The following is a 25,400-nucleotide window of genomic DNA, read 5'->3' on the forward strand; positions in this document are numbered from 1 at the left end:
AAGCTTCTTCAAATGGTATGGTGGTTTCTACCATTTCATTGGTATTAGACTGACACAATTGCACATGAGATATGCGCACGTCAAGCCAATAGGAACCAATGGACAACAACTGACAAGCCTCACTTCACCTTGAAAATGAAGCACAAATGACAAAATAAGAGAAAAGAAATAAAAGATTACCGGTAACCTGATAAAGAGATGTGCTGAAAATGGGGTCACATGATGGGCAGGTTATGAATGTGAATGTTCAGTTATGTATTAAAATGATAATATTTCAACAAAAATAAATTTAGTCTCCAATATTTATAATTTTAAGCACATTTCAATTGATGGAGCTGAACATTGACTAATAGTCAAAATCATTTTAGCAATAAAATCCTATTTCAAATTTTCCTATACCACAACCTGCTAATTTTTGCTTCGTACATCAAATGTGTATTATTATCCAATTTTAACTTATTTAATGAAGATATACTTTTTAGGTTAAATGATAATGTTGTGCCTATATTATTCTATATAGAGTACATAGTGGTTAACGACACTATATCATCTGATTTGAATTATTTATCTATAGAACCAAAGAAGTAAAACAATCAAAAATTATTTCATTAAAAAAAGACTATACTAGGTCAACTGTATACAACCAAGAGACATTTAAATACTTTGAACTCGTACTAAATTGCTCTCTTAATGAGGGCATAATTTATTTACTTTCCTATCTATTAAATATATTATGTTTAAAGTCTTTGTTTCGAATGTGCTCTTTTTGCTTAGTTAGTTATGATGATAAGGATGTTTGTGCTAATGTTAGCTCATATGCCTTAGGCATTTTGTTGGATGAGGAAACTCTTGTTCCTCCGTGTCATTGAACACGTGTTGTACATATGATCGGGCCTTTGCTCGAATTGTAAATTCTCCTTTTATAAATCAATGCAAGTAAACTAACGTTTCGAAAAAAAAAATATCTATTAAATCAAAAGTTTCAATGGAAAGTTTTAAAATAGTTACTTTGCTATTTGTTTACCTTAATATTTTCCCCTACCTCTTCCCCCGTTACCTTAATAATTTTATTGAATGATTCAAACAATTATACAAAATATTAATTTCATCTTAAATTCAACTGAAAATCTATTAAAATTAAAAAAAGAAAAACAAATCTGATTTACTTATAGTTCATATTCTTTATAGTTCGAATGGATATCTAATTAAGCGTTTAAATATCAATACAATTAACAAAAAAATAATAGCATTCATTATCAATTAATTCTCCATAATCCAAAACCATACATACATAAATTATGCTACATTTGAGACTAGTAATGCAAGAATAAAAGTCTATGAGAAACAAGTGGGATGAATATGCAAAGTAAAAAATAAAAGATAGAAGTTTCCTGAACTTTTGCACATTTTCAACATAATTTCAATCTAATTTGCATTTCTTTTCCTTTGAAACCGTTAACATCACTATTTAAATTCTAAGATGCCATGATGATCCAAATTCGAAACATGGCCATAAAAAATGCAAAGTCAAAACTATTAAGTAGTTGCAAATTGACTTTGATCTTTAATCATCATTTTTTCGTCAATTATCCTAAATTTGCTTAAGATTTGAAACTTTGGGGACCAAATTTGTTTTGATCCAAGCATTAATGATCAGTCCTACACACATGCAGAGTATTATAAACAAGAACTGTATTTCTTCCAAAATTTTGGATCTATGTCATGTATTGATTTAAATTGCAACTTTTAAACTTATTCTCTTCATAGTGGTTGGTTAGTGATGATTTAGTTTTAATATTATTGAGATATCATTTGCTAATAAAGTGGAGGTGATTTTGTCACTTAATCATAAATTTTTATCTCTTTTTGCCTAAAAAAATGTTCAAGTTCGGGAGCACCAACTGTAAAAAGTTTTTATGTTGTTCGAAAGAAAATTATTCATTCATTAGTAAATTCGGGGATGTCATCTTGTATTTTATTATCCATAAAAATATGTGGAATACTTTCAATGTGAAGATTGCTTGTTGTCCTACTTTTAGAATAGACAATGAAGAGTTATATTTTTGTATTTACAACTATTAAAAATATTTTTAATTGTATCATTACATAGTCTAATCAATACGAATATTTGATTTCAAGCATGCATACATTAGTACAAATACCATTAGTATTACTAGTGATAAAGGGCACACTCAATCTATATGCAATTTAAAACAATCACTTTTTATATGGAAGAAATTGGTATAAAATTTTAATAAACAAAAAAACTTTGATCTTTTAAAATCTTTTTAAATATTATTTTAATGAATTTGGTAATTATACTGTTCATGGTTGGTTATCGATGAAAGTTAGTTATGCTATTGGATGACAATACATAGACAACATGTTAAGCAAATGATAAAAGTATAATTAAGTGATCATGATGATAATGTTGAAAATTTAAAAGTGACAAATATGATCTAATTAAATTTCACCTATTTGCACTCCGGTTATTATGTCATCAATTCATTCTCATTAATTTGGTCTAATACAATTACAAACGCATTTTTTAAACATTTCTTTATGTTCTACCCGCAAATATAATAAAACAATCATGCAACAACATATTACTTCACCTACAAATATTCCATCTCAACTAATTAATTAACCGTTCGTTTACTCCTTTACAATTATTAATTCCTATGATTGGTTTAATTAATTGTACATATTATTCCAAAATTTCTTCCAAAATATTTAAATTATCTTTATGTAATTAAATGAATCAAAATTTATCTAATTCTGCACATACATATATTATTTATTTTTTTAATTTCTTTTTAATTATGTATCTAACTTTACATTTTCTTCATTATGTCTATTGTTCATAAATTAGAAAACAGTAGTAATATTAATAATATTTTGGATCTTTTCACATGGGTTAACGTGGGTGAACCGATAGTGCAGGTGAACCCATGTGACAATCCATGTGACATGTGAACATGGGTTCACCTTCACTGACAAATCGTTTTGGGTTATTTTAATGTGGAACCCACCATCACAACACTCCTTGAAGTTCCGGTAGCCTTAGCCCACACCAAAAACAACCTCGAATTTTGTTTTTCCTAACGTGTCTTGCTCTCGTCACATGCGTACCGCATCAAACCACTTGACCAATGCATTGGTACAAACCGCTGTACCAATCCTCAGAATTTTGGCCAGAGTATCAACTACGTATGGGGACTTGGTTATGGAAAGGAAAATGCTTCTGGGCAGCCTATCAGTAGCATTTGGTTTCATCAAAGCAAAGGCCCATTGCACCTTTTTGTTATTCTTGTTTTTGGATATTTGGACCATGGATATTGAAGATTTTGAGAAAAGTATGATAGTGGTCATTCATGTTTTAAGTTGGCAACGAACAGGATGTAATCAATGAAAATTTTGCATTTGCATGATAGACATGATGCTCAAATTCAAAGGAAAATAACGATTTAATAGCTAAAGTTGAGATTTTAAAATTCAGAAATCATGATTTCAAATCTCTTTTCCTTCCTTCGCTTCTTAAATCACATTCTTCTTCTTCTAGAAGTTAAAAAAAAATGCACTCACGAAAATATAAAGGTACCTAAGAAAATGGTACAAGAATAAAATATACCACACCCACACAAAAGCACCAAAATAATCAAGGGATCCTGAACCGTTTTGTTCTTTAATAACATTACCCTGACGCTTGGACAGCAAATCAATAGAGAGAATTGACGTTCCCTTTTTCTTTTCTATGTGGAAAAGAAGCATAACATTAGATGTCAGTTTCATTATTCAAAGGAATAGTGTACATTTCCATAGGTACAATTGATCGTGGACAAAGACTTGGCATAAAAAAACAAAACGGTCAATGTCGTGTAGCATTTGACTTCGATAGGCAGCATGACCCGCCTTTGGAATTCCGGGGCTTTTGGCTAGTGCTGTTAACGAGCCGAGTCGAGCTCGAGCATGTGATAATCGAGCTCGACTCGAACCCCTAATCGAGCCAACTCGAGCTCGCTCGATTAGTAATTCGAGCTTCACAAACTATTCGAGATCGACTCGATGTGCTCGGTAGAAAACTCGAGCTCGAGCTCGAACTCGAGTTCAAAATCGAGTCGAGCTTATCGAGCTCGAACTCGAGCTTGTCGAGCCTGTAGAATATCAAATACACAATTAAAATGACGCTAATACCCTTACTATTCAAGCAATTTCGAGTTCGAACTCGAGCCTATCGAGCTTGTAGAGTATCAAATACATAATGAAATGACACTAATACCCCTACTATTCGAGCCTATCGAGCTTAAACGAGCCGAGCATAGCTCGGCTCGTCTATTAAACGAGCATCAAGTTAAACTCGAGCTCGGCTCGTTTCTCTCAATAAACGAGCCGAGTCGAGCCCTTATCGAGCCGGGTCGAGCTCGGCTCGCGAGCTGCCCGGTTCGATTAACAGCTCTACTTTTGGCACTATTATTAACAGAAAATTCTTTTAGTGATTAAGGGCTTAAATTTGGATGGATAGTGATCAATCAAATTTTATAAATAGCCCAATTCCGCTTTGAAGCACAGGCTAAAGCTTAGAAAAGTGTCTTTTTTTAGTCAGTTTCCTTTTCTGCTAGTTTTGTCCCAAAAAAAAAAAAAAAATCCATTCTTGACCTGACCAACTGCCTATCCTACATCCTTCACTTTATGTTCTGTTTTATTTTGAAGTTAAAACAGAAATTAAGAAACATTCATGTTGCAGACGGCCCTTAGCAATGAACTTCAATCTCGAGTAGCTGAAAAAGTGAGTTGAGATTATAAGGCCCAGTAATATTGGAGGGTCCGACCCAGATGAGCTTCGCAAACAGCTGGTTGGCCGCTTGAGTTGGATGACTGGAGTCAAAGAAGAAATAATCTTGTGGATTGTCACATAGCTCGTATTCTTTTATTCCCCTCCTCCCTCCGCAGCCACCAGCTCCTCGAAAAGAACCACTGCCGCAGCATCCACTCTTTAACTTCTTTAAAGCCTTCCATGTAATTAAACCAAAGTGAACCACTGGGCCAATGGCTCAGTGGCCACCAGGGAGGGATTAAGTCCCTCCTTGGGCTGTTGGTGAGGGTTCAAACCTCACCAGCAGCGAAAAAAAATCTAAGGGTTGTGTCATAACACTCCCTTGGTCTAGTTGGGTCTGTATACCCACTAGCCCCTACAACAGCCTTCTTAGGCTCCCCCTCCCCCTAGATTAGGATAGAGTAGGTTATACACATGTATCGTTGCTGACAAAAAAAAAAAAAAAATTAAACCAAAGTGCAAAAATGGAAACTCATTGTTAGTAACTCCACCATTCAATGCAAGTTTGCTAGAAAAATTTAGCACTGGTATAGTTAGTTTTGGGTTCGGAGTTTCTACTGTCGCGCCCCATTTTTGAAAATAAATTTTTAGTGTTGAAAAAATGATGAGTTTATTTAAAATTAGTTTTTTATTTTAGAGAATAAATAAAGAAAAATGGCCTAATATAGGAATTAAAATGTGCGACGGTTTGAATCCAAAATTTGGTCTAAAAAGGGTTTTTAAAGAAAAATAGGAGTCACTACTTGGAATCGAGTTTAGGTGTATCAAGTTACCCAAATATATATAAAAAATAGACAAAACCGTTTTTAAACGACTTCAGATCTTTAAAAAAAAAAAGAAAAGGGTTCGGGAGTTACGGTTAAAGAAAGAGAAAGCAAAGATTTGATAAGCTAAAATTTAAGGCACCCTTTCAATTTAACCAAGATTAGTTATGAGATTTAGTAGAAAATTTTCTTAGTTTAACCTATAAAACTTATCATATTAGGATGCTTTTACATGGATGCGAATCTAAACCTAGGGGTATCGGGAGGGTTGGAATGTCTTTTCAAAATTTAATTGGTGCAAATAATGTGCGACGCCCAAGAGTGATTCCTTGAAAAGATCACGAATATGTAAAAAATAAGACTCAAAAAGAGAAAATTATAATATAGATACATATATGTGACCTAAAAGAGGGGAATACAACATAACGGGTACAAGATGCTACCGTGACTCGAATTTTCCTTCTTATAGAGGGGAAAAGAGCGTGTTAAAGTTAAAAAATCATATTCGTTCATTTCCCATATTTGAAGGATGGCTTTCCTAATCCAGTCAAGCAAATGAACTAACCTATTTCTAATTTCCTAAATGGAATGCAAATCTAAATGCCATGTTTCGCGTACATAGGGATAAGGGAGATAATATATAGAGGAAAAATCATGCAAGGTGCGAACAAGACCCTAAAAATAAAAATGTGCATGAAATGCAATAAATATCACTAAAAAATGTGATTCTAATGCGTAAACGACCCTAAGAGTCTAGCATTGGATTAGTCCATTTCTATAGGTTCCCACTAGCGTTGGACTAGTGAGAAATAAGGAAAAAGGGCCACAATTAGTATTGGATTAGTGTGGTGACGTCATGCATTTATTATAGATAAATAAACCATATAAAACATAATTAAAGCAAATAAACACATAAAACACATAGTGCATGTAACACATAAGCATAATATCTAGATGCAAAAATCATAAAGAAAGCGAATAAACACATAAACATATAAGCACGCAAGTACACAAGCAAATAAACGCACATAAAGATCTAACTATTATATTTGGGGTTCTAACTACAATCTAAGGGGGGAATTTGAAAAACTAATAACCTAACTATTACATTCATCTAACTAATTATATTTCTAACAAAAAAAAAATCTATCTATTACATAACCTAACTAAATACATCTTTTGGGCAACTATCTATTGCAATTTGACATTTAAATGCCTTCCAAAAAATCATCAAAATTTAAATGAAATAAATAAAGTGGATGAAAACTTAAAACAAATAATGAAAAATAAATAAAAAGAAAAACACTCAAAACATATAATCACATATAAAAACGCCTAGGAGCACATAAGAGAATTGAAAATAATAAAATAAGGTACCTCCCTTGACGTAGTTGTTAAATGAGGTTGGATTTGTCTTATTTATACTCCAAAATCAACAAAATGATCAAGATACCAGTTTAATTAACAAATAAAAGGAATAACATGTAAACATAGTGCAAATTCACTTTATCATTATAAAGAAATGAAAATAATCATGCAATCTACCAATTAAAAAGCATTTAAATGAAGTATGGTTAACAATTAAAGAAAATAGACAAATTATACTTAAAAAATCAAAACGTCAGGGATCAAATTATAAATATTAAGAAAGTTTTTGGGATCAAATTATAATTATTACAAAGATCGAGAGTCAAAATTAAAGAAAAATAAAGTTTAGGGAGTAAAATGTAATTAAATTAGAGACCTAATTGAAAGAAATACAAAATTTTTAGAGCCACAATAAAATTACTTACAAGGTCAGGGCTAAACTGCAATTTTCATATCAGATTTTGCAATATGAAAGTCCACTTGGGCCATTTCCCTTCTTCTTGGGCCAAGAAATTATTTTGGCCCAACAAAAAATCCAAGGAAAGGAGCGGGTTAGCCCAACTTCTGGTCCAAGCAAACCCAACCAAAATGCGTGGGTTTTATCCTCACAATCCCATGTCATCAACCCAAAAAGTAAAACCAAACCCTTTATAAAAAATTTAATCAAAATAACATTAACCAAATCTTAACTTCTTTTTACTGAATCCAACAAATAGAACAAACAATACAGCAACGTATTTTTTGGGAACATATCATTGCCCTGATTACAGAATGGAATTAACAATACACGATATGATGAATAAATCTCAATTGGTCGGCAATGGAACCCTTTTCCGGTATTCTGCTAAAGCCCACAACGGAAATATATTCCTGTATGTTGCATAGTGTAACATGCAGTTGTTCTTGAAAGCTCCAGTGATTTCCTGCAAGATTAAAGTTAAATGAACAATACTTGAGTACTCCTGCACAATTTCCTCATAAATTTATCCATGACATTCTCCGTTCTCAATGTGTTATTTTTCCTTCTTGTGCTCAATATTGGTGGCGTATCTTGGAAAATTCATGGAATGCTAAACATTGTAGTGCTTTTCAGCCTTACCTGTTGCGGGAAATCTCCATTTTCCATCTGAGAATTCATCAATAGTTTCGCTGCATGGTGGAGAGGCCTAGGGTCTCTATCCGCCTGCAAAATAAAAAAAATAACAAGTAATCATGGAAAGATGACCCTAGTTTTAGTTGGAACTTCAACCAACTTAGATAAGAAGCCTACTTGTCCGGCATAAATTAGCCCCATCAATGCCCAGGCTGTGTGAACCAGATTTGATCGTTCTCCTTTGAGAGGAATGTATTTCTTTTTTTTTTTTTTTTGACAGAGAGAAATATAGTTAAAAGACTTGCCAAGTATGAATTTTCTGTTATTAGTGTCATGCTAACAGTGTCACACGCATTACCATTTCAGAGCATGAACGGTAGCTTTCTCCCCATCCACCATCATTCCTCTGAGATTTCAGTAAAAAATCAACTGCCTTACTAATAGCCTGGCAATTGTCATAGGTCTTTCCTGCTGCTACAAGTCCACCAAGTGCAAACCAGGTGCCATATGTGAAGCACACACCCCAATCTCCATACCTGTAAATGTGCTTCGTGTGTTAGGTAAATGGAATGGTATGAAGCTTTATTTCCAGTTCAGTAGCCTGGAAGAGTCATTTACCATGAACCATCAGGCATCTGTACATTTTCAAGATATTTTGAAGCATTGGCAATGAAACTTTCTATCTCTTTTTCACGATGTCCAGGGAATAATTGTTGGAACATAACAAGAGCATTGATGGCCGATGAAGTGCACACAGCGTACCTGCACCCATACTTATCGATCGTGAATGCATGAGTTCAAAAATAAAAATGCAGAATGTGCAGGGAAAAAATTGGAGAAACAGATGAATCTTACTCATGCTCAACAGCACAGTTGGCTAAGATTTCAGTTGGATTGAGCAGCTGTGTAGCCAAACACAGAAAGGAAATCAATTCACTCCTAAAATTCTTATTTAAACCACTATTGTGTTTTTTGTTTTTATTGAGAAGCTGTACACCTCTAGCCAGTTATCTGCACGTACAGGCTCCCACGCCGGTAAACCACCATTTTTACTCTGCAATTGCGCGTTACAAGATTGAATCATTGACAGCAACAAATGGATCGGTAAAACCAGCCAAAAAAAAATTCCCTAGATATCTCCTTGCAGATGTCAGTTTTTAACCAAATAACTTTTACTTGCAAAAAACTTGTCTAATTGGTAGAAGTCAAAGAAATAGATCCAATTTTACCCAGGCATTTACTGGAAAGTAGCAAATAGCATTGTGGTCACCTGCAAGGAGAGTAATATATTGACAGCATCATAGAGTCTTTCAGGCTCCACTTTTTCACCAACAATTTCAGGAGGCATTGTAGAAAACAGGAGGCAACACTGATAATTCAAATAAAAGTCAAGACTGCTTGATGAGAATCTGCAGTAGCTGTATTTCATTTAAATGGTTCCAACTGCAAAGAGGTTTTTGATTTAGCTAAATACCTTTAATGCTTCAGCTGTACAATCAGAAACTTGCCAGCCATGATCTTGGTCTGAAAAAGTCCATGCACCCTTAGAGATATGGCGATACATGCTTCTAAAGTCACCGGAAGGATTATCCGTCACCTATAACAACTTAAGGGCCACATGAGAAATTAAATTTTTAAACACAGAATACAAGTGAACTCTGAGTAAGGCAGCGTTATTTAAAACAGAAACCTGAGACTCCTTGAGAAAATCATGTCCTTTTCGAAGAGTTTCTCCTATTTCTTCTGTTAGACCACCAGCAAGTAATGCTTGAAGGGCGAAGGAAGTATCCCACACTTGACTGCCAAAACTCTGCATTTAGATCCTCAGAAAATGAAATGGTTAATGCTCGAAGAAACAAAGTCATTATAACATCGATGCAGTGCAAAACCTGTCACAGGGCACCCATAAGCACCACCAGAATACATATACAATAACCAATGGATAATTCAAGTTAAAACACATTGTTGCCAACCTGCATCTTCATTCCGTCTTCTGCCACCCACATGTAGTCAGGAATCCTAGCAAGATGTTTTTTGAAGTAATCCCCATTGGGGTCCTCAACCCAACATGCAAGCATGCATAAAACCTAGGAAATTTAATCATGTATAAGCATATCGAAGCAATCATTAACCTGGAACTGAAAGGTGAGACAGTGTTATAATAATCTAGGAGCTATTTCTTTATAGTATTTGCTTCCACACCTTCTCAACACATCCAATCGTGATGTACCGACTATTCTCATCTTCGTAATGTATATGTTTCATGGTAGTTTGCAAAGCCCTCTCTCTCAGCTTATTAAAAGGCCAGCGAGTCAGAAGAGGCTCTGCAAAAATGTGGAGACTGTCCCATATCAAATCTTGGATCAGGGGATGAGGGTAATAGAGGTCCTCCTGCACAAACAGATTTAAGAGATCACTTGTATGCTAAAATGGAAGCATTGACAGTATTTCATAAAAAGGGAATAGAAGAAAAGAATCGACTATTGCTCTTATAGTTATACCTTGGCACAAATATGTCTTACTTTCCTCCAATTAATTTGATCATATGGTTCAGCATACAACTCTTCTCTCAACTGTAAAATTAGGGGTGTGATTGGCCCTACGAATCTTTTTCCATATAAATATGACATTGGCATGTAAATCAGTCGGCAATAACACCACACTTTTTCTGCACACAAGACAGAAAAGAAGTAGAATATGAATGATTACTGAACCAAACTATAGTACAAGTGGTTTCAGGAACAGAAGTTACAGATAATAATTGAAATTTTAGCATGCCAAATGTAGATATCAACTCATCAGGTTTATCGATTTGTTCAGTATAACTAGTGTTAAAATTAATCTGACAATTGACACGATTCTAGATTTAGATTCCTAGAGCTGCTTGTAACATGGGTCGAGGGCTGACTATTTGAACATCTGAATCTTCTACAAGATAAAAAGTAGTAATGTTCAAATTTGAGTTTAATGTTCGCTTTATATTTCTTGATCTCATGTTTTATTAAGTAGTAATGTAGTAGTACAAGATAAAAAGCTGTTACACCGGAATTCATAACTCCTCATTTCCCATGTCCACCGCACCTCTTAATCAATGCACCTCTTAATCAAACCACAATGCATGGAAAGAAGTCATCAAGAATTAGCTTACCTGGATGCACAGGAAGAAAAGATGGAAGAATCCAAAATTCAGGAGGCATCGGGTTGGTCCCATACCAGTCAAATAATCCAAGAATCTATGACCAATAAAACAGTGCACACGAGCTTTTTAGTGTCAAAACAAGCATTTTTTTTCATGAAAAAGTACTAGAAAATACTTATTGGTTATTCAGTAAGATTATTGATCATCTAGCTCATACAGAAAGCCAAGTCTTTCCCCAGGAAGGTATTGCGGTCACACTGCCATGGTCAAGGATCCATTTCCTGGCTCTAGAGCAGGCATTGTTTAGATTGCCACCATCAGGTCCTTCACCAAGAATCCTCATGCATATGTAACTCAGAGCTGTGCAGAACATTGTGCTGTGACCCTCAATATGCAGTCCCCAGCCACCATCTTCATTCTTGCATTTTTGGTAATTAATAGAACCGAAAATTAGTCCACTGTTCCCCAACACCTCCCCCCTTCCCTACCCACACCCCCCCCCCCCCACAAAAAAAAAAAAAGCTATGTACCTGATGATAATAGATATACCGGAGAATTTCTTTCCGGTGCTCTGCTGGGAAAACTGAATTAAGATGGCCTGTTATATATAAACACATCACCTGCATTTTGTATTCAAGTAAAATGTTAGCAAAATATGAAAATTTATTTAGTTTGGATTTGGAGCATTCTAGGAATGACTTTGATCAAGAGGGCTCACCAAAGGTGGAACAAAGAACAAAGGGCCAGCATTCTCTGCAGGCCAATGGCCATCACTAGCCTGCAAGGCAGCGAAGAAGAGAACAGCCCTGCGTACAGCAGTAGTTGCCATCTCGTGGGTAATTTCTTTGCCATCCACTACGGTCACTTGTGGGACGCTTTGCTTAAAATTTTTCTCGCGCAAAAACTGCCATAAAATGAGAACAATCACCAGCAATTAACAAAGCTTCAACTCTATTTTATAATGATAGCTTCTCTAATTCTAATTAATCGTGGATTTATGGCAGCACAGAAGGTCAAATCGAAAACAGAGAACCAAATTATTGTACTATATAATATTAATTATGGAAAATGACCTATTTCGTCTCTTATATTTTGGCGAAATTTTTTTTTTGCCCCTCACTTCTATAGTGAAACAAATTAATCCATCACGTTCCAAAAATGAAGTAAATTATTCCCATATCTACAACCACATAGAGATATTAAGGGTAAAGATGAAACATCACTATAGTTACTTCCAAATTTAGTTAAACCTAATACGAAAAAATATGACAAATTATAACATCAAAAGGCAAACCCTTCTCTTTAAAAAACTATTAAAAATTTTTCAGAAAATGATATTAAAGCCTGATGTGTGAAAAGAAAATTGTTGAATTTATCGCAAATCTATTGTAAAATGACAGGGTTTTAGATGATATTAGTGAGGGAAATCCTCACCCATTCCGCTGGTTTTTAAAATGAGAGATCGAATAACATCCAACACATGTCAAAACCAAGTCAAATAAAAATTCGATGTTGAAGTTGACTGTAGTTCAAGTCAAGCTCAAAATACTTACTTCTTTTCTTTGTTAAGAGATATTAGGAATTTAAGGTACAATCATGTTTTACTCTAGCATATCAAACTAACCTCCATAAGAGTTGAGATAATCATACACTTTACACTAAAAGGATTTTAGTAGAATCATAGACACTGTAATTATAGAAATTATAAACATAATAAACTCTCTCAATCCTTAATTTGTGTGGCTTGAAATTTAAAAATTTTGTCAAAGCATCTACAAATCAGGGGGAGGAAATACCTCAAATATTGCAATAATGATAAATATGAGAAAACTAAGTAGCCAAAGTCTTTCAATCCTTATTTTGTATAGCTCTGAATTTTAAAAATTTCGTTAAAATTTTCACAAATGGAAAATACTGAGATAAGGATACAAAATAATGATAGACATGAGAAAACTAGTGGCTAAAAGTTACCTATAACTTTCAAATAGTTGGAGTCCATTAATGTATGTCATGAAACAATACCATTGATCACTGCGGTAACAACTCCAATTATTAAAATGATAAAACAAACTGAAAATATGACATATCATGTGTCCCGTATGCACTTGACGTTGAATTTAAGGTGATATATTGGTGAAAGAAATAGTGGCGAAACATATAATTTCTCTATACTTAAATTCTTGGTACGAGAGAATGGAAGGGAGCATACAATTCTCACTGTGGACTTACTGTGGAAAATCTGGAAATCAAGAAATGATATGCAGTTCAATAACAAGAGCAGAGATCCAATGATAGCAGTAAATAAGGCGCTCCTGGAGTGGAATGAATATCAGATGGCTCAAGAGGATGGAACAGTAAAAGAAAGTCAAGGAAAAGAAGACGCAGAGGAGGACATGTGCTGGAAAAAACCACAAGCAAGCTGGATCAAAGTTAACACAGATGCAGCTTTGAATACGAAGATCAACAAAGCAGGATGGGGCATTGTGGCTAGGAATTGGGAAGGAAAGCTAATAGGTACCTGGGCATGCCCAACCAGAAGCGGTGCTGATGCAAAACTGGAGGAAGCAATGGCACTGAGGGAAGCAATGGTAATTGCCAGCCAAATGGGATGGAGGAAAGTAGTATTTGAACCTGACTGTAAACAAGTAGTGGACAGGATTCAATGCAAATGAGGAGGAGGTCAGAATTGCTACTATTCTGATGGATATTTGGAGACTGAAGAAAGTTTTTGATGAATGTTGTTTCTTCTTCACCAGAAGGAAAAACAACTCTGCGAGTCACCATTTAACAAAGTTTACTATAAATTTGATAGATGTAGCTGAATGGAAGCGAGACTTCCCAGTTTGGCTGCTGGAGTTAGCTCAAGCAGATTTAGTAGAGCAGCTGCTCTGATTATGTACTATTTTATATGATCAATAACATGCTACCGTTTTGAAAAAAAAAAAATCTTGGTACAGGGACTTTCAGTAGAGTACAAAATGCCAGAGTCGCTTTGATTTAATGTAAGGTTGAAATCCAAGGAATGACAGGTTTTGGACTCAAATCATCCTTTCTTCTTCTCGCTTTTTAAATTCCACTTCTTCTCTGTTAGGAAAAAAACTTAAAAGTAAAGGTAAAAAAAAAAACTTATGGAGTACTAAATTTATTAGAAATTTTTTTTTAAAAATCGAGGAAATAGAACGGTCTTGAGCGATGATATGGAAACCTGCATGCGCCAGAGAAGGTCACTGCAGGGCTTGACTTGGCAGCGGTTGTTCCAGAACTGGGTACGTGCATTCTCAACTTCTTCTCTTTCTTCAGGACTTCCACCGTTTGGGTTGAATTCCCATATCTGCCGGCCGACGAAATTATTAGTGCTATACAAATAAGGGCTGTTATAACCTTCAGCGATCTTTAGTCTCCACATTTTCTCCTCCTAACAGAAAACTTAGGACAATAAACTGTTAAGAGTGCTGCATACTTGTACAAATCAAAAGCTATTTATATCAGCTCACAGACTCGCTAGTTTCCACCAAATGGTCCTGTGTTGATAACGATAATTAATTTGGCTGCTATATATTGACATTACTGATAGCTGAAGTTTGGTTAGTATTTAGGGAAACTACACAATAAGGAAATTAAAACTACACAATAATGGCCCTGTATTAATTTGAAATTTTTGACTAATTTTATATTGTTCATTTCCTCATCCAAATCGTCCACAATCTTTTGCTTCAACTCTTAAAATCTAGAGACCTTTCAAGCCATCTTTTTATGAAAGGGACGCCAGCGCAACTTGCTATTAAAGTAAACTAATAGCTTACAAACGTTTATTTGGTCGCATTTTATTTTTCAAAAAAAAAAAATTTCAAAAGCCCAAATTATTACTTGAAATGACATGACCTTTTTTGCTGGCTAAATTAAAACCAACTAAAAAGCAACGAACAACGAGTAAATTAGACACACAATATTGCTACAAGTATCTTTTTTCTACGACTTTTTCCCTAAATTTTCAGCCATTAGATAACAATTTAGGTTACAAGTAGTACGATTGTTTTGGGTGAAGGAAATTTGTGGTGAATTTATTAACTTGAAAATTTTAACTAATTTAATATTGTTCATTTCCTCATCCAAATCCTCCACAATCTTTTACTTCAACTCTTAAAATCTAGAGACCTTTCAAGCCATCTTTTTATGAAAGGGACGCCAGCGCAACTTGCTATTAAAGTAAACTAATAGCTTACAAACGTTTATTTGGTCGCATTTTATTTTTCAAAAAAAAAAAATTTCAAAAGCCCAAATTATTACTTGAAATGACAATGACCTTTTTTGCTGGCTAAATTAAAACCAACTAAAAAGTAATGAACAACGAGTAAATTAGACACACAATATTGCTACAAGTATCTTTTTTCTACGACTTTTTCCCTAAATTTTCAGCCATTAGATAACAATTTAGGTTTAATCTGATAGGTTGCAATTTTATCATTTATTTTATTATTAATTTTCCCTATTACCTGAGCCGATGTGAATTAATTGCTGGATTCTATTCACTCTTAGTATTTGGCATATATTTCAGGGAGTTGAACGAAAATACTATAATAAATGCCAATTTGTCAGGAAGGGAGTCCAAGTGACAGCTTATCTCAGGGGCATTGTTGACAAAGGAAAACTTTGGCCCATTTCGGTAATTTGCTGGAGAGGAGAAGACGGCTGGATTTTTCTTTTCCCTAGGAGCCGCCGCACATCTAGAGGCATAGGATAGGAATTAGAATAAATTGTACAGAGAACAAGCACTAGGGGTAGGGCTGCAAACGAATCGAGCCGCTCACGAGCAGCTCGACTCAAGCTCGAGTCGAGCTCGATATTAATCGAGTTCGAGTCGAGCTCGAGCCGGCTCGAGTCAAACTTGAGCTCAGAATATTAAGCTCGGCTCGCGAGCTTGAGTATATATATATATTTTTTTTATTTTTATTTTTATTTAATAATAAAATTACATATATTATATATATTTTTTTTTATTTTTTATTTTCATAGTAAAATTACGTATATATCCTTAATATTTTATTATTTATTAAGAAAAAAATATTATATTATTTATTTTTTAAAAAATAAAATAATTATTTTTTATTTTTTTCGAGCTCGAGCTCGGCTCGACTTGATTCGAATCGAGCTCGAGCTTGAAAATTGCCGGTTCATCGAGCTCGAGCTTGGTAAAATTTAGTCGAGACTTGGCTCGATTAGCTCAAAACTCGACTCGGTTCGGCTCATTTGCAGAGGGCACTTCTCGTCTGTTAGCTTAGGCTGGCCGTTCACTTTTCAATGGTATTCCTTTTCTTACTTTTTGGTTCTCTTCTCCCGTGGATGAAAAGGAAAAACTTTTGACTTGTCTACCCTTTTAGCTTTTGAGTAGTTTTCCCTCCGTATGTCAGAGAGGGCAAAAACAATCAATTGCCTCCGGCAGTTTGCTTTCCTTATTGAACAGAACGAATTGAACTTGCGCACTTTCCCATTGATGGCCGCAGCTTTTGCTTTTATTCCCTGTGAATTTTGTTCATCAATTATGAACTAAATTTCCTCACTCTAGTCAAGGAACAACGGATACTCTGGCTCACCTAAAAATTATGAGATCGATTTAATTTTATCTTTTTTATTTATTTATTAGTATTCGCATATTCCCTAGTTACAGTGCTTATGATTATTTAATCAACTGATTGTCTTGGATTCGGATAATTAGTTAATTTGATAATCTATTGTCAATTGGGACGTTAAATCTGTAATTGTTTAATTGTCTCAAAATAGTGATAACTGGCATGATTGGGTTTGCGTCAGGAGAATACGCGGGCTAACCTAAAATAACCCTGGTAATGTGTTATTTGGTTAGAATATGGCTCCTCTAATACGTAAGGCAATTAGGGAATTAAATCTTACGGGCGTACCTAAGATTATTTCCTAATTAGAGCAGTGATTAACGGGCGTACCTTAATCATCGTCACAGTAAGGAGGGGTTGACTGCCATCGCTTGTTTGGTAGTTATAATCTATTTATTAATAAATAATTGGAATTGCCTTTGCATCGATGATCAATTAGGTGAACCATTGCTGAAATTATTTCTTGGCTAGATCCTTAATTATCACTCATTTAATTTTAGTAATTTGTTATTTAATTTTTAGTAGCTTCTAAGATTTTATTTGAATTTCTTTGATTGTTACCTTTTGCACAAAAACACCCCCTTTGTTACTGTGAATTTGAAAAGAAACAGTTACACCCAATTCCTGTGGATTCGACCCTACTTACCACTATTTACAGAAATTAACTTTAGTTGAGCAGGTTTTTATTATTGCACAGGTTGACACCCTGTCATAATCTATCCATTCCTGACCGTTAGATCTTTCTTAATAGCAATAGTTTGACGAAATACAAGTAGTACGATTGTTTTCGGTGAAGGAAATTTGGGGTGAATTTATTAACTTGAAAATTTTGACTAATTTTATATTGTTCATTTCCTCATCCAAATCCTCCACAATCTTTTCCTTCAACTCTTAAAATCTAGAGACCTTTCAAGCCATCTTTTTATGAAAGGGACGCCAGCGCAACTTGCTATTAAAGTAAACTAATAGCTTACAAACGTTTATTGGGTCACATTTTATTTTTCAAAAAAAAAAATTTCAAAAGCCCAAATTATTACTTGAAATGACAACGGCCTTTTTTGCTGGCTAAATTAAAACCATTAGATTGTAGATATTAAAGTTTCTCCAATTTTCAACTGTATCTAGCTTTCTTCCTAGCATACCTGATCTTTGCCATTGTTGAAGAGAATACGCAGAGCAACTCTCGTTCTTCCCATCTCCTCCTCTTTCCTTTCCCTTCCTTTCCTTCCTGATTCTCATCTTTGTTTTAGTTCTAATTTTAGATTACAAGAATAACGATCTCCCCTTTATTTTTCTAAAAGAATGGTTAGTTCTCCCTTTTTCTTGATTTTGTCTTCTCTAAATCAACATTCACGAAAGTTTTATTTAGATGTTTGCCTTCTTTTTCCACCTTTTTACTATTGCCGTTGAGTTGAACTGTTGGAATGGGCTCTGTTTGGATTTTTCTTTTTTTGAACAATAAGTTTTTCATATCCAATACAACAGTAATACCAAAAAAAAACAATTTCAAAAATACCATATTCATACAATATATCAAAAACAACTCTAAATGTACAAAAAAATTTAAAAAAATAAAATCTACCCCATCTTCTTCTCCTATCTATCACCACCACCCTCACCCCCTCCCTCCACCTCCCACCTCCTACTTCCCCTTCCCTCTTCCACCTCCTCCCCTCTTTCCTTCTCCTTCCCCTTCCCCTCCCCTTTCCCGCTACAACACCACCCCTCCTTTCTCCCCGATCTAGCCTCGACTAGACCTTGGCCGGATCGAGGCCTAGAAGCCTTGATCTGTTCTAGGCCAAATCGGGGAGGGGAGGGGCAAGATTGTGGTGAGAAAGGGAAGGCAAGTAGAAGGAGGAGGATGTGAGGACCCAAAAATTTGTTTCCTATGTTTCTGTTCGTTTACCTTACTTGCCTTCAATTTATGATTGATTTAATGGTTGACTCATGATTTTTATTTCCTTGCCATATTTAACTTGGTGCATGTCGAGTTTTATAGTACATTATATTAGCGTGACCAACTAGTGAGGTGTGTACAATAAATTTGGTGGATTAGAAGGAGTTTTATGCAAAAGGGATTATGTGACAAAAGTTGTTACGAGTTAATTGGATGAGAGATAGATATTAAGGTGAATTAGAGACAAAGAGATAGACTTACCTTGTAATCTTGCCATTTGTCAACTAGCCAGCCAACCTTGATCAACGTTGACCAAGACTACATTTCATTCTTATCCAACCAAGCCTCCATTTGATCCAAAACTTCTTCTTTTCTTGCTATGGTGGATGAAATTTTGAGGGAAAGGGGGTAGGGGAGAGAAAAGCCAAATTTCTAGCCTTGATTTCTTGTCCAAATTAGTGAGAAACCAAAGAAGGAAACCATACTTCACTCCATCAATCTTTGAAGCAAGTTGGAAGGGAGTTCTTGGAGGAAGAAACCCTTGAGCACTTCTTGATTTGCTATCCACTTAGATCTTGGGGAAAAGAGGTAAACTTGATAGAAAGCCTATCTTTCTTCTCTTATCTTTGAATTTACTTGATGGGTGATACTCTAAAAGGTAAAAGACATGACTTTTATGGAGGATTGTCAAGTTATATGTGAAATTTCCAGCTTTGGTATATGTGGTGCATAGTTTAGTTTAAAGCTTTATATATGTGGAATTGTGATGGATTTCTTTGCCAAGAATCTATGCCATATGCCTTATGATATGTTAACCATGATCTAGTGTGTATTTACCATGGAAATAAGGTTGAAAGTTGGAAGTTTTGATGGAAAAACTTGGGATAACCTTGCTGGAAATTTTGCTAGGGATAGTCGAGTGGACGAGAGAAAATTTCAGTTTTATTGCTAGAATTTGTATGGTGATTTTGACATATTTTAGCTCAAGACACTTGACAAGACTTTGATCTTCACATATATGTTGATATTGAGATAAAACAAAGAGGTTTACAAGGAATAATGATTTGCTTCAAAATGTTTTGCTTCTTGAAATTTCCAGCTTTAAACCTCGAGAGTCTTGTCTTGTTTTCTTCAAAATTCTTGACTATAATCACATAATTTTGTTCCATATTTTGCTTGAGACATTGATCTATCATGCATGTGATTTTTCCCCTTGATTTGAACAAGAAAATGTTGCAATTTTGGAAGCTATATTGGGGGTAAAACCTACAAATTGATGTATCTTCTAAGTGAAGCTTTGAAGCTCCAATTTTCTCATTTATATTAGTTTTGAGTGGTTAGACTCTTGATGTATTATATGCTCACAAATTAACCTGAACATCCCATCTATCCCTGAAGAACCCCATCATCCTACTATAGAGCCGTTCATATTGGACATCGCCTTTCAGGAGAAGGTAGAAATAGACGAACCCACTGCTCCGATTGACAAGAATCTGCTGAAAAGGTTGGACTGATTTTGTGAATTCATGAAGAAAAGCCAGAACAAGCACGGAGGCTTAGACTATGATGAGCTGTGCCTTTTTCCGAATATGCAGTTGCCGCTGGGTTTTAAAGTCCCAAAATTTAGTAAGTATGATGGAACTGGAAACCCCAAGACGCATCTTCAAATGTTCAGAAACAGGGTAGGAAAGCCAGTGGATGATGAGAGCCTTCCGGTACGATTATTCCTTGAAAGATTGGAGGACGACGCTCTGGACTGGTATTTCAATTTGAAGCCTGAAGAGATGAAAACTTGGTTGGATTTGTCTATAGCTTTCGTGAGGCAATATGAATACAACTGCGAATTTGCGCCAACAAGAACTACACTTGAAGGGACCAAGAGGAAACCATCAGAAGACCATAAGACATATGTTAAACGTTGGAGGAAGTTGGCCACTAAGATGGAACCCCCCAATGACTGAGAAAGAAATTGTCCGCACATTCATTAAAACTCATGACTTACCGTACTTTGAGGGGATTTTTCGTATGATTGGGTGTTCATTCACGGCTATTATTAACAAGTTGGAAGAATTTGATGAGTTTGTCAAGGCAGGAAAAATAGTTAACATGTCAATGTTGAAAATGCAATTGGAGGCCTTGTAGAATCAAAATAATCCTGAAAAGAAACCTCAGTTCAAGAAAAAAGAAGGAGAAACTGCTTTTGTGTGGAATCAAGACCTATCTTTTAGACTAAAATTTCAAAACTACCCTACATACTCACCTCCTTATCCATACTACTCAAACTCCCGACCTATTTATCACACCACTGTCAACCTTCCTCGCCCCTGACCAAACTACACAAGTACACTCACGTCACCTTTTCAGATTTCTCAACAAAACTTGCAAATTCGACCCCAACCTCCTTATAACCCATGATCCATTTCACCAGGTAACCAGATCTACAACCATACTCAAACTAGTGAAATCCCAAATCAAAATCAATATCGAACCTTCACCAATTTGGGCAGACCCTTCGATCAGTTGTATAAGCAACTTAAAGCCTCTGACAGGATTGGTGTAGTGCCTCCTAAAACCTACCCTAGACGTGTTCCTGCTAGTTATAATCCCCAAGCCTTCTGCATCTATCATTCTGAGAGTCCCGGTCACTCTACTGCCAATTGTTTTGCATTAAAACATAAAATTCAAGACATGATTGATGTTGGAAATATAGTTTTGAGAAGAAGAGGTGAATAAGGATCGAATGTTAGTAAAAATCCTCTCCCTAAGCATAAGGATATTGTTGTAGCCATCACCAATAATGAGGAGGTTGAGGTGGGTTTGTCTCAATTGCTCGTCGAAGCCACTTGCGAGGGTGAACCGTCAGAAGATATGGAGTTCCCAACAATTCCTTTAGGAGCCATGCAAAACTGGATTGTTGATTACCTTTGCTCTCGAGGGGAATTTCGATAAATTTAGGAGATTGTTCTTGGTTGGAATCCATGACAAAGGCTACTTTATTTTTAGTTATTTGTCTCCTTTCAGTACTATGTTAATATGTGTTTTATTTAAATGAAAGTTCTATTCCCACTGCACAGTTCCGATGGGAATGCGTTTTTAACTAACATTTTATTTTGCAAAGGATTTGTCCTTATTCAAGTGTCTATCTGCACTTTTAAAATCAATAAAATGAAAGATTTTTGTTCATCTTTTTTACTTGTTCATTGTGCATGTTTACTTTATTTTTAGATAGCCAAAAATAAAATTGGTTGACCCTTCAGATATCGTCATTCTAGATTTCAATGATTGCAAACTCGATATCTCTCATGAATTTGAAATTATGTGATCCAAAATTTAAGACGAGAGTGATAGCGAGGAGGATCCTGAATCTATTTTAAAGATTCTTGAACAATATGAAAAGAAACTCAAAATCAAACTTAGAAGTGACATAAATCATTAACATTAGCATTAAGACGGAGGTTGGGATCCTCTCCTTGTGCATTTTAATGGAAACTTAGTTGGAGGAAATTGAATGGATTAAGCAGGGACATGAGAAGCTATCTCTAATTGATGAAAAACGGTAAAATGCTGTTTGCCATGGACAGTGTTATCAAAGGCGAATGGCCTGTGCTTACAATAAGAAAGTCAAACCTCACCTATTCGAAGAAAGAGACAAGGTCCTAAAGCAAACTCTTCCTAGTCAAGATGAAGTCAAAGGAAAATTTGCCCCAAATTGGCAGGGACCTTTTATTGTTAAGAAGGTATTACCCAGAGGAGCACTCATTCTCATGGAGATGGATGGACAGGTTTTTCCTCAACCAATTAATTCAGATATGTGTAAGAAATTATTATCTGATTATGTCAGTTTTCTTTTTGAAATACTGTCTAGGGTGGACAAAAAGGCGAACCTTCTTTTTTTTTCCTTTTGAACATTTTACCCCTAATTTTTCCCTTTGACCCTCTGGAATAATCTACTCCTTTGTTTGATAGCCCCCTAAGGATCGCAAACTCCACATTGGGGTAGATTTTATTATTCGTTTGTTTAAAAATAAAATAAAATAAAATAAACAGTCAAAAGCCAAACTGGGGCAACTTTTAGTTTCAATAGCCCTATATTGGGGTAAATGTTGATAGGATGCGAGCCTAGAATTTTTAAAAATCCCTTGAACGATCTGCTTTCGAGCCTTAACATATTTAACATCCCACCTGACCCCATTATAAAAGCCAAAAAGCTCCCGACTTCTGCCTTTGATAGTATTTTTAATAGAAAATTTCTTAATCAAATGGCAGATAATGATGTACACATTCGCCATTTTTGCATAGGAAGGATTGTTACACTGATGCCATCAATCTTGAAATATATTTCTGAATTGACAGAGATTGTCGTTTAATTTGTTCATTAGATGAAAATCCAAAAGAGCGCTTTTTCAAAAAAAAAAAGAAAGAGAAAGAAGAAAAGAAAACAAAAGGCAAAAGTAAATGGGCGGGGGCAACTTTAATGAAAATCTGAAAGGGCGCTAAAGAAGGGTTTTTAAAGCACAAACCGAGCCGTGAATAGAAACCAGAGGGTCGATTGTTAAGAAGCTGGTGACTATGATCATTTGGATTTCTCCTCGCATTGAAGTTCTTTTGGCAACATCGAATTTCAAGAAAGGGATATCAGAAGGGGTCAAATGTGACGTTTCTCTTATCATAGAAGGCTCATTCAAATTTGTATCTGAATCTCCAAGTCGTTTTCGTAAACTTAATAAGAGCCATTTTCTCGTTGAGAATCATTTTTACTCTATTTTGTGTCATTGCGTGAAATAATTTTGAGACTTTTATGTGCTTTCCATTAAACTCAGCCAAAAGGCAATTCTCGAAATTTATTGTAATTAATGCATAAGGGTTAAAAACAAAAAAGCCCCTTATGGTATATCTAATACACAGAAAAACTCCCATGGTTTCAAAACATACAAAACGACCCCTTATATTTTGAACTAAATTATAAACTAACAGAATTCGTTAAACTTAACGAAAATGACGGTTTCGGCCGTTAAATTTATTGGATTCCGTTAAGTTTAACGTTAAGTTTATCAGATTCCGTTAAATTTTTCGTTAAATTTACCGGATTCCGTTAAATTTAACGAATTCTGTTAGTTTACAATTTAGTTCAAAACATGAGATATCGTTTTGTATGTTTTGAAGTCATGGGGGGCTTTTCTATATATTAGGTATACCACATGGGACTTTTTTGCTTTTAACCCAATGCATAAATGTATGTCTCATGGTATAAGCATGGTTGACTGAGTACAGATACTAGCAGATCAAGAGAAGGTTGCACAAGATTTTTAAACCGGACAGTTTCTCGACATCAAAAGACACATGTTTATAGGGTTCTTAAGGTTCGAGAGACCGCACGGTGGTGGCATTATATTTCATCATGATTGTTATTATTTCCTTTTACAAGATTGGATTACACACATCTTATCGAAGAAAGAGAAAAAATAGCACTTATTTAACTAAGTCTGATATGCATTGGAGCAAATTTTTTCACACAGGTGATATCTGATTATAACTAAGTTTAATGTTTGCTTAGAAAATTAGCAAAATCACTTCACATCTTTTGATTCAAATGCATTTTCATGTAACTGTTTATTTTATTGGGTATAGGTTTTATCTCATCAACCTGTTTATTTTGTTGGATTTGAATTTTATCTCACCAACCTGTTATTTGTTGAGTTTGAATTTTATCCCAAAACTATTATTTTGTTGGGTTTGGATTTTATCCCACCAACCATATTTTGTTGAGTTTGGATTTTATCCCACCAACTATTATTTTGTTGGGTTTGGATTTTATTCCACCAATAGTTATTTTGTTGGGTTTAGATTTTATCCCACAAACCCATTATTTTGTTGGGCTTGCGTTTTATCCCACCAACCCATTATTTTGTTAGGTTTGGATTTTATCCTACAAACCGTTATTTTTTTGGGTTTGAATTTTATCCCATCAACCAATTATTTTGTTAGACTTGGGTTTTATCCCATAAACTATTATTTTGTTGAGTTTGGATTTTATCCCACTAACTGTATTTTTTTGGGTTTCTGTTTTATCCTATCAACTCGTTTTTTTGTTGGGTTTGAATTTTATCTCACCAACCTATTATTTTGTTGAATTTGAATTTTATCTCACCAATCGTATATTTGTTGAGTTTGAATTTTATCCCACCAACCTGTTATTCTGTTGGGTTCGAGTTCTGTCCCACCCACCTTCCTCTCCTTATGATTGAATTTTTCAATTCGTTAGGTTTTACTAGTTGTTTGGATTGGGGTTAGATCCCACCAATCGATTTAAATGCTTACTAATTTCAATTTTATTTAGAACTCATTTTGTTTGTTTTAATTCAATTGCTGTTGGAGCAGACAAGTAAGTAATTTGGTATTTACATTTTTGTCTTGAATTTCTGCGAAAATCAGACAAAAAAGGGCAAGTTGTAGACACCAAAAATTTTATATTATTTATTTTTATTCTTATTTCATTTTTTATCTATTTGTTTATTTTATTTTTTATTTTTTATTATTTTATGTTATGTTATTTTTATTTCTTAAAGAAAATCATTTTCATTCATTTTTAGAAAAAATTAGAAAGAAAAGAAAAGAAAAGGAAAGGCAGAAAAGGAAAAAGAAAAAAAAATGAAATTAGATTCAAATAAAAAAAAGGGG

General features: G+C 34.7%; 1 protein-coding gene across 1 annotated transcript; it reads right to left on the reverse strand.

Moving 5' to 3' along the window:
* Positions 1-7,772: 7,772 nt before the first annotated feature.
* LOC113762606 (beta-amyrin synthase-like) lies at positions 7,773-19,891 on the reverse strand. The gene is made up of 19 exons (XM_027306138.1): positions 19,868-19,891; positions 14,404-14,607; positions 11,917-12,102; positions 11,729-11,818; positions 11,416-11,616; positions 11,208-11,292; positions 10,561-10,727; positions 10,262-10,450; positions 10,033-10,146; positions 9,750-9,869; positions 9,534-9,656; positions 9,330-9,428; positions 9,057-9,113; positions 8,915-8,961; positions 8,678-8,821; positions 8,418-8,595; positions 8,237-8,317; positions 8,066-8,149; positions 7,773-7,889 (listed from the first exon to the last, which is right to left on the reverse strand). The coding sequence occupies exons 1-19, from the start codon at positions 19,889-19,891 to the stop codon at positions 7,773-7,775; spliced, it is 2,310 nt and encodes a 769-aa protein (XP_027161939.1).
* Positions 19,892-25,400: the final 5,509 nt, after the last annotated feature.

Source organism: Coffea eugenioides, chromosome 2 (genome assembly GCF_003713205.1).
Source record: "Coffea eugenioides isolate CCC68of chromosome 2, Ceug_1.0, whole genome shotgun sequence".
In the NCBI taxonomy this organism is placed as follows: Eukaryota; Viridiplantae; Streptophyta; class Magnoliopsida; order Gentianales; family Rubiaceae; genus Coffea; species Coffea eugenioides.

Coding starts and splice junctions, on each gene's coding strand:
- LOC113762606 (XM_027306138.1), bottom strand. CDS start 19,891: ATGGAACAAAATTATGTGATTATA. Junction 11,819..11,916: donor TGTTCTTTGTTCCACCTTTG/GTGAGCCCTCTT, acceptor TACAAAATGCAG/GTGATGTGTTTATATATAAC. Junction 11,293..11,415: donor GGGGAAAGACTTGGCTTTCT/GTATGAGCTAGA, acceptor TATTGGTCATAG/ATTCTTGGATTATTTGACTG.